The sequence below is a fragment of the Argiope bruennichi genome, chromosome 3 (genome assembly GCF_947563725.1).
Source record: "Argiope bruennichi chromosome 3, qqArgBrue1.1, whole genome shotgun sequence".
Lineage (NCBI taxonomy): Eukaryota > Metazoa > Arthropoda > Arachnida > Araneae > Araneidae > Argiope > Argiope bruennichi.
The window spans coordinates 17,531,193-17,549,555 of NC_079153.1; the positions used below are offsets into that span (position 1 = coordinate 17,531,193).

Below are 18,363 nucleotides of genomic sequence, written 5' to 3' on the forward strand. Positions count from 1 at the left end.
CAAAATAAAACCAGTCTCTACAGCCAGACCAATTTTGCTCATTTGCAAACATAGGAAAGAATCAGGATGCTCTATCATTATTATGCTAATATATTTTAAAATATCATAAAAGGAAGATGAGATTTCATAAAAGGAAAATGATTTATCAAAGATAATTGACATGACGAAATTAATCTTATTGTTACTGGCTGTTTTCAATGACTGTATAGAATGCATCTTCTAAAAACGGAAAAAAGTATATTTAAAAATTCTAATTACTGAATAATGACAGAGCAATCTAATTGGCTTGCTATGCTAACAAATTGACATAATTGGTCCAGTTATTGAAATTTGCGTTTTATTTTACAATATCTCTTGAAAGGGGGGGGCAGGTAATCTTTAATTATTTGTTTCTAGCAACAACAGTTTTTCATATGAAATAAATATTAACAAAATTAATACATTTGATATTTTATTAAGTAGTTGCTATTGCTGTAGAGAATGTGCAATGATGCAGTGTTTTTTAGGTTCCACTCAAATAAATGTGCTCAAAATCTGGTAATCTTTTATAACTATATAGCTATCATTAACTTTCATGTGAAATAGATTTTAGCAAAATTGGTATAGTGGCTATTGTGGACTAGTTCTTAGATTTTGCCAATTATTTTAAGTATATGGATAGTGAACAAACATCTGGTTATGCCAAAGCTGGCTATTATTATTATTAAATAATTAAAACATTTTATTCTCAAATTTCAGCCAAGAAAAATCAAGACTAATAAACCTTCTTTCCATATTTTCCTACTGTAATGTATAATTTTTGCTCATTTTTTTTAGTGTTATAAACAACTATGTAAATATATTTTCTGTATTTGCAGGAAAACATTGGAGGTAATGTTATTGAATGTTGAAATGTTATGAAATAGATTCTAAGAAATTAAAAGGTTTATTCATTGTGAGAGTTTCGGATCTGAATAGAATGGGGGTATGTGGGTTTTTGCATACGGATTCTCAAGACTGGTGCGTAAAAAAAAATGCTTCATGGATTGCAAATTTAAGCTGATAACTAATTTTTAACTTATGTGGATGGATGAGTGAGCCACAAAGCAATTTTTCCCCTTTTTGGTATATTTTTAGTATACATTTCTGAATAGGGAATTTATGCTCTAATATAGAGTTTATTCCTGAACTTGATAGTTTGTAAATTTTAGTTCTATAAAGTGTTTTCAAAATAAAAGCAGTATAGTAATTTGTAAGCTAATTTCATTGATTTTTTTTTACCTATGTATTATGCATTCTTCTGAAAGGATTTCAGTATGTTCCATATTTAACATGAAAGTCTATTTTACAAATAAATCTAGTGGAATATATGATATATGTATAATTAATATCTTGGCTTGTAACTAGATGCCACAGTTATGGTTACACAAGATGCTAATTATCATATAACCACGGAATGGTTATATTTTTAACTATGTTAGCTCAAAGTTAGCAGAAAATCTTACCTATAAAAATGACAAGAAACATTCCTTTAAATTCCCCCCCCCCTCTCCATATATATTCTCTGTTTTTTTTTCTTTTTTTCTCATATGTTTATTCAATGTTAACTTTAAGACTTTTCTATAAATATTGTTAATGAAGATAAGAAATACGACACTCAATGAGTCTGAAGTAGCTAGTCTGCATTGAGATCCAACAGGCTCAATTACGACACTTTATATGCATGAAGACATAAATGCACAAATAACAAGACACAGGCAATGTGTCCACAAGAACCATATTTACTGTAAACAGAAATGCACAAGCAGCAGGTGGAAAGAAAGCTCAGAAAGTAGTCCATAGCAGAGAGACTGTGCATGACTGTTCATGCCTCTCCATTGTCTCTTTTCTCCACTGTTTACTTGTTTGAGCTAAGCCCAAATGCTAATTCACTCTTGACTCAATGTTCGACTCACTACTGAATGGCTACTCAAGCACATGACCGAATGCTGCCTTACTACTCAATTACATACAGCTTTATCTATCTCCTGGCATTTTAAAATTCCCATCTCTGGGCAAAGAAGATTCTAGAAAGATCCTTATCACTTACATCCTAATGGGTCTATTGTCAAGATTTCTGTAAATTCTGGGATCTTCGGTTTTGATGCTAAGACCCAGGACCATTGTTCTTGCGTCTGCTCAATGTCCATCAGAGTTATTGCTAAAACTTTCTTCTTTAACAGGAGACTTATCATGCTGGGAAACAATATTATAAATTCATAATATATATATTTTATATCAAACGGTATATTCTTTTCATAAGTTTGATACAGCTTACTTTCATCTTTGAAAAAATTTCCTGGATTTTATGTTAGATTTTATGAATGATATATTAGATAAATTTATGTTAAAAACTTTTAAATGAAAATATATATAATATCTGTTCTGATTAGGTACGCCTATTACCACAATGCAAACAGGGACCACCAGTCTTCATCATGATGCAGCTGGTTCAAAAAAATCTGCAGAAAGCTCTCCCCAAGCACTTGGTGTAATTGAAAATCCCCTTTTTGAAAGGACTGGTGAGAGAAATGTCTCTTCTGAATCTGGTACCACCAGAGTATTAAGAGAAATGTCTGAGAACCAAAGAGATCGCAGAAAAAGCCTTGTTCAACGAGGCTTGCAACGTTCTAAGACAGTTAAAGAGTATGTTGCATTTTTTATTTTCTGTAATTGATTGTAAGTTACTGACTATTTTAATTTAGATATTCAATATAATGTTTTTGAAGAGATAGATTAATAAATATATTAATAATTTCTCTATTATAAATATTTTCTCTATTATAAAATATAAATTTCGCAATTTTTCTATTATAATAAATATATTAATAATTTTCATCTCTCTTTCCAGCTTTAAAAGTGAGTCATTTTGCTCTATAGATATTTCTAATCTCTATAATATATAGGAAATTAAATTAAAGATGATTCATTAAAATGATAAGATGATTAATGATAAGATTAATAAAAGATGATTCATAGGAAATTAAATTAAAGTTGATAAATTAAGACATTGAAAAAAATTTGAAGAAATTTCATATAAATTTCCTGTAATGAGTTTATTCTTAAATAATGTATAACATAAACTTAGGCGCCTGCTGTATACTTTGCTTTGATTCTATTTTCAGCTGCAAGTATTTTGTAGTTCTAATTCTGTCATTTGTATCTAGGTATGTTTCTAAAAGTACAGCGTCCTTCTTTGGTCTTGATGAAGAAACAGAACATAACAGTTATCAGCGATGGACAGAAAGGAGGAGGAGATTGCTGAGCAAAAGATGGGGAGAATTAAAGGTTTTTAAAAAGCTATTTCATTGTTTACACTCATGGTTGAGAAACTCAGAATGTATAATAATTTAGTTAATTAACATTCAGAACAGGAATTTTCAAATTTATTATTTTATTACAGGATGATTCAGATCCACTGGATGAGTTAGCATGTTATCCTGCTGTGCCTCAACAAGCTGCACCTTCTCGGTTGCAATCCTCAGCTGAAACTGATAGTGTTGATGGACCTAGAAGGACGCAGAGTTCAGTATCTCACAATGAAACGTTATTCCAAAAACATAGAAGAAAAGATTCTGCTTATAAAATTATTGTGGATGGTCTGGGACTTATATCATCTGTATGTATTTCATATGTTTAATTCATTATTTGTTTTGATTTAATAAAAAAATAACAATGTGCTATGTGCCAAAAATTCTATTTTGATGATGAATTGAATGCTTTGTTTTATTTATTTTAGACAATAGTCAGGCGTTGTTCCACTCGAAATTTTTGGCCTAGTCATTCAAGCCATTCAGCTAGTAGTTATACTGCGACAAGTGCAGATAATGCATTTAATGAGGATCAGCAAGACAATGGGCTTCCATCTCAGCCGGTATGTTTACTTGATTTAAAAAAAAAAAAAAAATTGAATCGATCTTGCTATTATAATATAATTAAAATAAATTATGCTATGAAATATAATCAAGAAATAAATTGTGTTAGAGATATTTTACTAAATTCTTTCTAAGAACGATCTTTCAATCTGTTATAATTAATAAGAAAATACGTTAAATAATGATGCATACATTATATAAATTGAAAGTATATTTTCTAAATACAACTGTAAAAAATTATCATGACTATTATATATAATCTTTAATGAATATGATACAAAACAAAACAGCTTTGATTTATGTATGCAAAAACATTTCGTAGTACAATGAGAAGAAAGGGGGGAAAAAAATCTTAACATGTATCAGAATTAAACTTTGCCTACAATTTTTAAAGTTTTTATGGTATTTTATCATTGGAGAGTGACTTTTAGAAGTATAGATTAAGTGGATATTATGTTATTAAAAATTTGGTAGTACCTAAATTTTTATTTATATATGTAAAATAAATACTTTAGTTGTTACTTTCTTATTATCTTATAGTCTGATTAATCTTTTTTTTTTATTATTATTGGCTTGCTTTCAGTAATCTTTTATAATGCAATGAATCTTTTGTTTTTTTTCATTCTTGTAAACTGACTAAGGCAGTTATGTGTATCATGCATCTCTAAAAACAGTGAATTTGAAAGGTGAAATCAACATGATCCTAAAATGAGATCACCTCCTTTTTTTTTCTTTTCTTCTTCTTTATTGATTATTGATGACTGGATATTATTTATTTTTAGTCAGCTTAATATGTTTTAGAAAGTACTTTTCTGAAGTTTTAATGTCAAGATATGATTCTCATATTTTATTTTATATGTAAACAAAAGCAGTTTTTCTAAATGTTGAAATATTAGGGATATATATTTATAATTGAAGATCTTTAATTCAAAGTTTAATATGCATTTTTCATGTAATTCATTTGAAATTAATTAATTTTCAATTTTTTTAAAGTAAGTTATTTTCTATAAGGTACAAACATGCAAAAAATTTTCATGGTAATTTATTTTTGCATTTTTAATTTTGTTAATAGAATATTTTTTTAACACGTTATGAAAGATAATTTAAAATAATGCAATTATCAATTATCATCTTTACATTTAAAAGATAGCTTTGATTGTAAAGCAATTTTTATTCCAAATGTTTCTTACAAATTATCAATTTTTTTTTTGTGCCTGTTTAGGTATTTCCAGACACTAGTCAGCTTGTGGATGATGTATTCTTTGAGCAGCAACCATCAAATTCTGTTGAGGCTCAAAGTCAAACTGACAAACTTTTGGCTGCAAGGTTGTATATGGCACCAACTCCAGGAACTCCTAGTGTAGATGCTGTGGATGTTGCTAGGTAAATGAATGCTATTTTTGTGATTGCTTTTTCTTTTTAAATTCACAATATTCAAGTTACTTTAAAAGGAAAATTTTGAGATTTTGCTAATTTTTTCCCTTTGTTTCAACATTTGTATTAAAAAAGTATTCCTTTTTTCTAACTGGTTTCTTAGTGAAATTTTTTATTGATATTTTTGGGTATGATTTTAATGATCATCATTCATAGTTTGTTGTTGATTCAAATAAATTATTCATTAATAATTCGTGTGTATCTATTTCATATACATTTAGAATTTTTTGTTTCGAATTATATTCGAAATATTTGAATTTTGTGTTCTTGTTAATCTTTTTAAAAACCCCTTTGTTATTATTAAATAAATTTCATTTAAGAAATATTTCAGGATATTTAAATGCATAACATGAAGCATTTGATGCGTTTTAAGTGTAGTTTCCGAATTTGGCAATTTTCTTGAAAAAGTATTAAAACAAAGTGATTTTTACTGAAAACAACATAGAAACAATTCAAATTTATATAAGACAATCCTGTTTCTTATTTTCATACTTTTAAAATCAGTGTCAAATTGGTAATACTATTGCTGTTCAAAAATTTTGAAGTATCCTAGCTATTAAAATGTAAGTTTAAAAATAATAAAATAAGAAATTAAAAATCAGAATTATTAAACTGCTGTAACTACCTAATAATTAAACTGTCAATATATTTTTAATTGGACAGTGTGGGAATAGCATAGATTATTTCATTTGTTGTGTCATAAAAATTCATTAACCGGTAAAGTCTAAATGCATTATAAAAAACAATTTTTTTATGTTAAGTCTTTTGATGAAGAATGATTGAAGTTCTTTATGTTAAATTATCCTTCACAAGATATATAAATATAGAGCTAAACTTTTTGGTAGCCATGAAAGTATAACTTTCTATGAATAATTAATTTTATTTATATTTTTTATCTATTTCTTTTGCAATAGGTCTGACAGTCAAGGTTGGTCACAAACCTCTCCTCAATTAGAACTCCCAAGTTCCAATGTTGGAATGAAACGGATATGGAATAAGGTATGTATTAAATAGAACTTGCTGGTTTGCAATTTATAAATTTTAAGAAATGATTTAATTTTTTGACTTAAGGTGACACATTTTTTTGGGAAATAATTTTGTATATTTTTTATATTTAACTAAATTTTAATATTTAATTGCATTTTTTGGAGAGACTTTTTATATCTCTTAAATGATATTTAATTATTTATTATTGGTTCTTTAAATGTGAAATCATATTTAACCTATTATTTAAATATTATATAATTATTTTTTAAATGTTTTGTAATTAGAAGATGCTGATATTATTGGTACTGAAATATTTTTTATATATTAACTAGTTTGTATTTTTCATTTTTTTTGAAGAAATTTAAAACTTTGGGACTCCTGAAGTTATAATGTTTTTCTAAGATGTAAATTAATACATTATTTTAATTAAAGAAATGTAGCATAAGAATTGTCCTAATGCTTGAAAGGAAATGAAAATAGATATGATTATTGGTATGATTTTTAGAGAATTTTGTACTAAACTCATGAAGATTAACTATAATAACTATTATATTGAAGACAATTATAATGTGTTGAGATATGTTGACATATGTTGTGTAAATATTTCACCTATGCCATTATTTATATTAAAAATTATTATCCGTTATTGTGTTTAGTTTTAAAAGTTTAATCACCTGTCTAAATTAATTATAGTTATAAAGTCTAACAAAATTGAGATTTATAAATTAAAAGTCTATAGATTTGAATAATGGAGATCTGTTGATTCTTATTTTCTTCAAATGCAGCTGAAATTAGATGTTTTATCAACTTTTATGTTTTTTTAAGAAGTAATTTTCTATAATCCCAACCTTAAACAAGAAATTAAAAATTTCATCTACAAACAAAATATTTAATTGCTGTGAAAGTTGCTGCTTATGAACTGTAGATTGACAGTTTCTATTTTACTTTTAGGCTCTGTATAAAGCTGTGTGACAGCATAACAGAAAATTAAATGGAAAACCATTGATTTTTATTGAACATAATCTTACAAAAAAAAATACCTTTATATTTGAGAAATTTTAAAGATTCTAGGATTTATTAATTTTCACCATTTTATTACATTGGAATAAATTTTTCCTCCTCCTTTCTTGCTTAGTGTTAGAAGAGTGAATTTTTCTATACAGTTAAAGAACAGAGAATGGTCAAATAATATGTATAAAAAAATTGCTCTGTTTTCAAGTTTAGTTTGCTAAAGCAAATTTTTTATTCAGTTATTAAATTTTGCATTTTCATTGCCTTAATTTCTCCCTTTGTCCATATTTTAAGTTTTTTTATATGCAAGAAAATACAACTTGTTGTTATTCTGTTCTTAAAGAAATATAGAAAACCACAAAATAGGAAAAACTATACAAAGGAATTTTTTTTTATTGCGTAAAATAAACTTAGACATGACACATATTTTTGGATTTAAAATTTTTTACTAAACTGGAACATTTTAACAAAATGAAATTGCAAAGGGCTTATTAATATAAATTCCATATGAAATTTGATGTTTCTCCAATAATTGTCATTTTTTTAACTTTGACTATCATGTTACAATGTTGCAATGAGCATGTTATTCTTAATTGAACTGAATTCATGCTTCATTATTAATTCATATTCTTTTGTATCATGCATTCCTCAGTAACAGTGACAAAATTGTGTAATTTTCTACAGTATGCTCTATGCTGTATAAGCATGCATAGAAATATTGATTCAGGAGATAAATGAAAGAAAAAGAAAGAAAGAATCATTAAAAATATGACTAAAAGATGAAAAAAAAAAAAAAAAAAAAAAAAAAAAAGAGGAGATGAGATAGAAAAATTTATTTTACAATAAATGTTTTGACCAACATTAAGGATAAAGAAATTTTTGCTCTAAAATTTTATTAGTACCATTTAATTTAAACTATCATCTCATGTAGATGATATTTATATTTAAAAAAAACATGAAATCTACTATAGTCTTATACTCAAAAACTATAAAAATTGTAAAAATACTGCTTATTAAATAAATTTACTGTTTTGTTGATTGAATACAAGAAAAATATTTGATATACATAGATTTTTTTTAAAGTTATTTTTTATCATATATCTGCACTGAATGTTTCTGAAAGATTTATTTTCAGTATTTATTTTTTTCTATCCAAAAAATTTATGATATTACTTGTATTTCAGGCTTTAAGTCAAGAATTTCAAAATTTTGATCGAAGACAGTATGGAATGGGAGTTATGGGAAGATTTTTTAATCGAAGAATTAGGCAAGATCGTATTACATCTGATGTAAAACAACAGCTAGATGACATAAATGACCATAGGTATCATATTTATTCTTTCAAATACTGTAGAATAGTGAATTAAAAAACTGTTACTTTTTAAAATTTAGTCATTACTGCATTCAATAGCAGTTTTTGAACTAGGTAGTTGTGTTCAGAGAAATTAAAAAGAAATGGGGGGGGGAGCTCTATCCAAGTTACTAAATAAATTCGAATAATTGGAATTATATATAGTATACAGTTTGTGTTTATGCTGAAATATTAAAACTATTAATAAATAAATAAAACTATTTATTTATGTTAAATTATTCATTTAACTGGACAGATTATACTCCATTTGTTAGTTCCTGTAGAAAAATAATTTTCATATTTTATTTATTTACTCTTTTTTTTTTTTTTTGCTTCAAATTTCTTTATGGTCTAGCAAAATAAGTTAAACTTTATTTATCTTAATCATCAACTTATTAATTGTTAAATCAATCATTAAATATTAAGTTTAAGTTTTCAAGCAATTGTTTTCTTTAGTCATTTTCCCATATTATTTATACTAAAAAAATAAATAATTTACATTTTTACAAAATTATGAAAATAAAAGTAAATCTATATCATGATGATTAATGTTTTTAAATGTGAAATGTTTTAAAGTTTAAAATATGAAATTATTAATTGATAGATTTTTAAAAGATGGGTATCTTAATGTTCAATGCCTGGGAGGGACCACAACAAGTATAAATCTACTGCTAAATGCCAATAATATTTGAAATTTTTGTGCAAAAAATATGCATTAATTTGGCTTGTTATTTTTTGGCAATTAAAAGAAAGATTATCAAATTGCCCTGGTTTTTATATTTTCTCCCCTAAATAGAAGATGAAAATGTAAGATAGATATAAATGTAATAGTTGAAAATGTAAAATGTAATAGATGAAATTTTATATTTGATAAATGTATATTCTATTAATGTAATAGAAGTCATTAAAATTGTTATTGTTGTTACATTTTTTTTTGAACCAATGTTTTTCAAATTTTTTCAGGCCTTTTTTCACGTATTGGGTAACAACGGTTCAGATACTTGTGACAGTGATATCACTGGCAGTGTATGGATTTGGACCATTTGGAGTTAAAAAGACGCAGCGTTCAGGAGAGGTAAGAACTTAATAAGTTACTCAGTTGAATTTATTCAATTAATAACAATTTTCATCCTAAAATAAATTTTGTATAGTACTTAATTATTAGTTATTTTGTAATTAAATTTTTTAAATTCTACTTATTTTTTATATGCTTGCATTTCTTAATATAAAAATATTTTTATATTAACTTTAAGAAAATTTTGGGTTTTATCTATCTGTAAAACATGCATATATTATTCAAAATCTTTCCTTCATTAGAAAGTTAAGAATATAAAATAATGTGCATAATAATTAATATATATAATAATTTTTAAATGGGGCTATCATAAATTTTTATAGCTTTTTTACTGATATTATGTAAATTAGTAAGTCTGTGTCTGTCAAGACATTTCTACTAATTCTTTTCAACTTAGAGAATATATATATATATATATATATATATATATATATATATATATATATATATATATATATATATATATATATATATATATATATATATATATATATATATATGAGTGACCAATAAAATAAGAAATATATTGAAAACGAAACTAAAACGATATGAAATAGTTTCGGAATCGCACCTAGAAATTATTTCTTATTCAAACTAAAACCAAAAATGGAACAGGAAACACAACATAGTATTTAGAAAGCGCAAATGCAGCTACATCTAAAACACAGATGAATTGAGACAAAAGTAATAAAAATCAAGTTAATAGGAAATTCAAATTAAACCAAATAAAAAAAGAATCCGGCCTGAAGACTTTTTCAAGGGTCACCCTCAGGCATGGATTAAAAAAAAAAGGAATTTTTCTGTGAAGGAATGCAGACTAAAAAGTCAAATGATGATTCCTCATGACCCGAAAATTCCCTGAAACTCGGCCCAAGAGATATACCATTTTAACAGAAAGGAAAATAAAAACAATAAATTAGAAAAATACATCCACTAATAAGCAAAAATACAATAACAAAAATAACAATAAAACAAAAATACCATATAATATAACTTAAACCAGTAATGAAAAACAAAAAGGAAAGAACATACCAGCCGTAGACAAAGAAATTTTAAGCTATTGATTGTGATTTCCGCTTTTTTTAACACACTCAAGCTAACGCATTTAAGGTGAAAAAACAATTGTAGTGTCCCAGTGCCATCTATTGAGTGATCTAATATGCAATATATATATATATATATATATATATATATTAAACCAAAAATGCTTACTTTGATTTTTCCCTTCCATTGTTGTTTAGGTGATGGTTACTAGTCTTCATCTGCAGCAAGTTGATTATTTTGAGCCAGATAACTTTTGGCTTGGTCCAAGAGCAGTGAGTACTATTTTAATATGAATTTTGGCTATGTAATTTAATCTTGACGTATGGTGGTATGATTAATTATTACTAGTTAATGGTTCATACCAATTCATTCTGCATCATTTTATTGTTATGAAAAAAATGTACTTTTTATTTAAATCCTTAACGTATACCAAAAATCCAGAAAAGACAAAAGGCTTGTAAATAAAGTAATGTTAACATACCAGGAAAACATTTTTTAATGCACTTACAAGCAAAATTTCATTACTTTGCTTCAATTTAATCATCAGCAAAGCCTTGTACTTTTTACCAGATGTCAGAAAATCATAGGGTACCATTGGCAAGGTGTTGTTTGTTGATGTTAAGGACAGAGTGCTCCATTACTCAGCTCACAGGAAATCAGATGTCTCAGAGGAGTTGTTTCAAATTAGAAAAGAGGTCATAATCACAAAGATACATGTCAGTTGAATACAAAGGGTATTTGAATATCTCCCAAGAATGCTGTCACAAAAGATAATTTACAGTTTATGTAACATGACAGAGAGATTGTCTTGATGTTAGTGGGTTGATAAGGAATCTTGTGCAAAGCAATTTTCATCTTGCTTGCTCTTTCTTTTTTTTCTTCGGCATATGCCACAATGCTAGATGATTGAGCTTGACTTCACTGGCTAATTCAGGGGTGTCCATTGACAGGCTATGGAAAGGATACCTTTTACAATGTTAACATGATGTTGAGAAATGGGTAACAAACTTGTGCAGTGCAAATTTGTCGTCTCCATCCAACCTGCATTAAGCACTTTAATCCATCGTAATCATTCTATACGGTAAAACATTCTTGCCACAGGCTTCAGATAATACTTGATGCCATTGCAATGCACGTTTGCCATAGGGAACCTTGATTTTAATCCTCGATTGCTGATCACTTTTTTATAAATATGATTTAGGGTGGTAGAAATGATATTGTTTAACTCAATTCCACATTGCAACTACTAGTTCTACTGGATTGGTATATTTATGTATTTTATACATCAACAAAAGCAACACCTCATTGCTCTAATATCATGTTTGCACATACCTGATGATCTGTGACTTTCTAGGTTATGTTGCCACTTCTTTATTTATAACCCTCATGTGTATTTCTCGTATTTTACTCGGACGGTTTTCTTGGAAGGTGAATTTCGAGGATGGCAATTATAAAATTGGAAAACTCTAAAACTATTGTAAACTTTAAAAGTTGCTGATAGAATATTTTTAAAAAATCTCTAAATTAACAGTCAAGGATTATTTTGTGATAAAATCATGAGAAAAATGGTTTTCTGTGCCTTATCTTTTCAAAATCATTATTTTTGAGTTAATGAAATCTTTTTTCTTATATGTAATGATGTATATTATCTCCAAATTTCTGAAAGCAATCTTCACATGCCTGTTAGAGTTTCCTTTGCAATTACTGGAAATGCTGAATTTTGCTTACTATCAATAATTATTAGTTATTGGATGTCACATTCTATTTAGTAAAGCTTGATGCCAATCCTTTCAGCTACAGTTATTTTCTAATTCATTTGTATATGAAAGTCGCAGTAAAGGCATCTAGACAAAATTATATTTATATACCTTATATAGAGTTTTCATTTCAGCAATTTAAAAAAAGAATTGTACAGAATATCAATCTATTATTATTTCTTAATAAATAATTTGTGTTGAAAATTTCTGTATTATTATACATTTCTAATAAATAAGAAATATATTTATTATAAAACTGTTTCTTTATTGCATTCCTTTCAAAATAGAATAGGCTGAAATTGCTACAATTATATTTGTTTTATTTTAATAAATTATTTAAAATTGTGGCAGAATTTATTATAGAAATATTATTTAATATAGTGTATGTATTTATTTTTTTTACATTATTCTAATATAAATTTTATTTTACAGGCTGATCTGGTGCACTTAGGGGCCAAATTTACACCTTGCATGCGGACAGATAAAAGTATTTTTGATTCAATATTTAGGGATAGAGAGCGAGAACGAGATACAGCTTGTTGTGTTCGGAATGATCAGTCGGGATGTGTACAAACTTCACGTGATAAATGTTCTGTACGTTCTCTTTTAAATATATATTAGTATACTGTTAAAAAGTGATATTTATTGACTGCCTTGATAAGCAATTATTCACACACTATAACATTTAATAATGTAACCAAATTTGATGAATTAAATTCTGTCACACAAATTGAATGTACTGTATTAAATTATACCTTCTTTAAATAAAAAGCATTCTCATCAGTTAGCTATTCATTCTGAATGGTGAAATCAGTTCTTGAGGTCTAGGTTTCATTTTGCAGTATTCCTTGAAAATGGAGAGGGGCAGATGATCATTCATGACGTATCGAGTCACTATTAGTTTTTAAATAAATAAAAAAAAAAAAAAATAATAATAGTGCTGTGATTGGGGCTGGGAAACACTGTTTTTGTCCTCTATAAAATGTGCTTTGAAGCTGAATTTTTAAAGTTTCTCTTCAAAATTATTGTTTTCTGATAGATATAGTTGACCTTATAATTGTACCCACTAACATATCTGGATAATGACATATCTAGAGTTGATGACTTCTCTAGGGGTTAAGAGTTATGTAAAATAAATGTAGGCAAAATTGGACCAGTAGTTGGGATTTGGAGCTTGGTACTTTTGTCAATTATTTTATGGATGAATTATTTTAGTGTTTGGAGTTAAGATTTATGAATACAATTTCAGTATATATATAAATATATTTCCACTTGGATGAATTATTTCTTCTTTTATTAAAACCACTTATATGTTTCTTAAATTAATAATAAGTTCCAATAACAACAGTTGGAGAACCTAATATTTTTATGAAACTGCATATTCCTTTACTTCTTAGCTTTGAGTAAAATTGAGTATAGTTTTCAGAATTATTTTTTGCAATTAGTGTATTAATTAGATTATATCTGTCATGATTTTAAAAAAATAATCTCAACTCTATTTTTATCGATATTTTCGTTGAAAATAGTTGATATAATTTATATCTTTGTGTAAATGTTTCTTATAGATGCTTAAGAATACACATTTTCAATGCAATATTTATGTTTTAACTTAACCTAAGATATCTAATAATTTTTTTCATAAGCATGTTATTTTTAATCTTTAATTTGTATAAAAATTTATCTTTTTTTAAACTTTATTTTTTATATTAAGTATAAAAATTTCAAAGTTTATATCTCAAGTTCATAATGAAATATTAATTTTTATGAGTTTGTATTCCAATAGTTTATAAATTGTTATATGTACCTACATTATTATGGCAAACATATATTAATGGTATGTTTATTTTTGTGTTTGTTTTGGTTCATATCTTTTCCTTTTTGTTTGTTGCGCTTTGATTCTTTTGTAGAAATATGTCATAGTTTTTATTTTAATTTTTTAACAAAATAGAAGTTTATGCTTTTAAAAAAAAAGAAAATCATTTTGAACATTGTATTACAATTATTTAATTGTTATACCAAATTCAATTATGGAATGAGTTAAATTTTGTCTTGTATAAATACTAAACTGTAAAACACTTCTCTTGTTTACTGTTTTATATTCCTATCTCATTAAAGTAACAAATTTGGGTTGTTCACTAACAGTTTTATTAATTTTCTGTTTTCTTGCCTACTGAAGTTGGCTGAAGGACTTCATCCAGGGGTAGGCCTTTGTTTAGATCATATTATGCATGATCATCCATAGAAGATGCATGTTTGTTTTTTTCAATACTAGACACAGTTACATGTAGTGATGGCTTTTTGTCTAGCGTCTTATTTAATTGCTTAAAAATTAGCACTACTCCAGTTTTGAAATCCTAAACTTAGAAATAGAAATTAATTGATTTAGTTTGATAGGTATAAACTAAAGAATAATTCATTTTAAATTACAAGATTGTAGTAACAATATTAGAAGCATAGAAAAGGTGTTTTTGTATAATTTTGTCTATACATTATATATGAATATTAATTTTTGCATAATGTTTTTTTTATATAATTTTAATGACAGGTGGAAATTTGTTATACTTATAAAACAATTTTTTAGAAAAAAAAAAGAGCAATTCATTTAGTATTAAAAGATAAAAGGCCATTATTATTGAAGTTCCTTATTTTAAGAAGTATAAATATATTAAATATTTCTCACTTGTCAAAAAAGTAATAAAAATGATGCAACATAAATATTCATATCATTATAAATTCAAAAAACTAAATCATTATAAATTCAAAAGTTAGTTGTGAATTTTCAAAAATGAACAGGAAAGCCCACCACACCTAATACTGCTACTTAAAAAACTTATTATCATTATTCTTTTTTGATTGTGCCATAAGTAATATTTTCCATTTAACTTTACATATGTTTATAATAACTTTTGTTGATTAGATATTTTAATGAAATAAAATCTATAAAAGCTACAATAATAATGGAATTTTCTAAGATCAGAATAAGGATTTAGTAAAGTTATTCCCTTACCTTGATAATACTTTCTTTTTTATTGATCATTCTGATTGGCTTCATTTGTTTCTATAAATCATATAACAAAATCTTTTTTTAATGAATATTTTCTGATTGGAAGATAAAATATGCTGATCTTTGTTTCCTGTATGCATGGAAATTGTAGATGCTATGCTTTGCATTGATATGCTATAAATTCTGGATTTCAATACATTCAAAACATTTATGTAGTAGCAATTTGATTTATCTCTTGCTTAATTACACCTAAAAAAATTTATTTAAGCATTGTTCTGTCTAATTCTATGTGTACATACTAAACAATTTGAGAATATTTATGAATTGCTAAAAAAAGGGTAATATTTTAGCAATTACAAGTTATGTAATTGCCCTTTAATTTTAGGAGTTAATATCTTCATGGAGGAAATGGGATACTATGAGACCTGGGCCTCCTAGATGGATGTCTAACCCAAATTCCATTGCAAAGGATCATCTAGGCACTCATAGGAGGCTTTCAGGTTCTGTATGCGGTCAAGATCCCAGGTAAAAGCATGATTAAATTGAAATAAATTATATTAAAAATTTAATTTTTATGTTTTTTAAAAAGACTTTTTATGTACTTTTTAAAAACTAAATGTTTGATTCTAGGTATTGCCATGAGCCTGCATCAGTATTCCCTTATGAATGGCCTGATGATATCACAAAATGGCCTGTAAGTATACTTTTCTCATCCTATTTTTTAAAAAATATAACAAGGCCTTATTTGTGAATTGAACTGAGGGTTATGATGGTTTTGTTATCAGAGCTTAAAAATAATAGTTTCTTAGTCCTTTCCTCTTTAAATTCTTTCCTACATATATGAAATCAAAGAACTAAAATCAGTTCAAACATATAAATATTTTTAGTATCCTTTCTTAAATTTATAGAATTAATTGAAAATGATTTCAAGGATGATTTCTACCTAAGTATTTCAGATTAATATTTTCTGAAATTTGGCTTTTGTGAAAATGTTGGTTCATTTTTATTTCTTGTATTGCAATCATGTAGTTGATATTATGAAAAAAAAAGCAGATATTATTGAATGCAGTGTCTGAGATTATATCATTATTTACTATCATTAAACAAAATGAATTTTGGGGTGGGAGAGGAGCAGAAAATCTACTTTGAAATCTTTAAGTTAAGGCTTTAGAAATAATTTATTGAATAGTAGATTAATAGATCAAAATTCTTTACATTCCATGAATTTCCTTCCCCCCCCCCCCATCTGAAACGCTTGTTAAAATGCATCTACCAAAAGTCAAAATATCTAGATGTCCTACTCAGCTTTCAATCATAAACAAAAAAAAAGTGAAAATCAGCAATTCTCTAAACTATATCCTTCACTACTTTAGAGAAGAAATCATATTAAATTTAGCAATAATGTTTTGTAAAAAAAAAAAAAAAAAAAAAAAATTGAAGCAATATAGCAAAACAAATTAATTTTCATTTAAATTTCTAAATTGTACTTTTCCCTCTGTGTATGGAATTATTTAAAAATGTGTAAAAGATCACACAATACCTTATTAATATTTGAAATAATGTTGGTTTTTACTTCATAATAGCTCTTAAAATTTTTGAAATTTCTTTTTTTTTTAAACCCAGTGACTAAATCCATTAAAAATTCATTTTAGGTTTGTAAGGCTGTGGTTCCAGGTCACAAAATTGCAGAGCCTCACATGTCTTGTGAGATAGTTGGTAGGCCGTGTTGCATTGGCATTTATGGCGAATGTCACATTACCACCAAAGAGTACTGTGATTTTGTTAAGGGATTTTTCCATGAAGAGGCTGCATTGTGTTCGCAGGTATACTATGTTAATTCTTTTTTTTAATTCTTTGAATAAACTGCTTTGGAAATATTCATTGTTTATTACAAAAAAAAAAAAGATTTTTAGTTTTATAATTCGAATTTATGAATAAATTAGATAATTCAAAACATTCTTATTTAAATTTACATCTTGATAAAAACATGCTTCAATTGAGTATTTTGGCATACTTAGATAAATAAGGTTCTGGAAGCATTATTAAAAATCTTAAATTATTACAGGAATTTTAAAATCATGTTTCATTACATGTCATATAGAAATGGCTTGAACTTTAATAAATTAAAAGGCTCTGTTAAGGAAAGCTGTGGCAAGGGGATTATACATAGAGCCTTGTTTCCAAATAATTCTGATCTCTTTGTAGCACTGACATATATATGTAGGGTTTTTGAAAAATGGTCAGTGGTTATGTCTAGTGAATTTTAATGAAACATATACTTTGAAGAAATAAAAGCACTGTTTATTGAAAATTCAAAAAATTAAGTATAAGACTATATGCTCAAAAGCTTTAAAAGTTTCGTTAAGTGAGCTGCTACACCCTAGTCCTATGTCCCTCATTGAGAACAAGTCTCGAAGCATCCTTATGGAATGGCAGCCAAGTATCAAGTCATTCGTTTTGACATTTTTCTGCACATTGAGACGTACAAGCTTGTGCAGTTGACAGTTTTATTGATTATTGTTTTATGCTACCTTAATGAAGATAACACATTAGCAAGTGCAAATTAAAAAAATAAACACTGTATCCTACATATATACTTATGTGAAATCATTGCATGTGTCCAAAGACATAAGAGCTGTAATGTACATATATCTCCTAACTGCTCACTTATGAATATTAATAGGACAAATTATTGGAGAATTTTGATTTCCTTGTATTTTATGCCATTCTGAGTAAAAGTAATGGTGCAATATATATTATTAAAATCGTATCAGCCCTTCATTTGTGATTTTATTGAATCAAATATA

General features: G+C 26.6%; 1 protein-coding gene across 3 annotated transcripts in view; it reads left to right on the forward strand.

Moving 5' to 3' along the window:
* The window catches only part of LOC129963176 (inactive rhomboid protein 1-like), a 39,044-nt gene that overhangs the window by 13,141 nt on the left and 7,540 nt on the right, over positions 1 to 18,363 (forward strand). For 2 of the 3 annotated variants that reach the window (XM_056077323.1, XM_056077325.1), the window contains 14 exons: positions 2,412 to 2,664; positions 3,186 to 3,306; positions 3,422 to 3,637; positions 3,758 to 3,892; positions 5,116 to 5,276; positions 6,242 to 6,326; positions 8,510 to 8,649; positions 9,640 to 9,751; positions 10,993 to 11,067; positions 12,985 to 13,146; positions 14,729 to 14,752; positions 15,942 to 16,081; positions 16,187 to 16,250; positions 17,209 to 17,379. In XM_056077323.1, the coding sequence (XP_055933298.1) occupies positions 2,429 to 2,664; positions 3,186 to 3,306; positions 3,422 to 3,637; positions 3,758 to 3,892; positions 5,116 to 5,276; positions 6,242 to 6,326; positions 8,510 to 8,649; positions 9,640 to 9,751; positions 10,993 to 11,067; positions 12,985 to 13,146; positions 14,729 to 14,752; positions 15,942 to 16,081; positions 16,187 to 16,250; positions 17,209 to 17,379 (1,842 nt within the window). In that variant the 5' untranslated portion in view covers positions 2,412 to 2,428. The remainder of the gene's footprint in view (positions 1 to 2,411; positions 2,665 to 3,185; positions 3,307 to 3,421; positions 3,638 to 3,757; positions 3,893 to 5,115; positions 5,277 to 6,241; positions 6,327 to 8,509; positions 8,650 to 9,639; positions 9,752 to 10,992; positions 11,068 to 12,984; positions 13,147 to 14,728; positions 14,753 to 15,941; positions 16,082 to 16,186; positions 16,251 to 17,208; positions 17,380 to 18,363) is intronic. The other variant, XM_056077326.1, reaches the window with a different exon arrangement.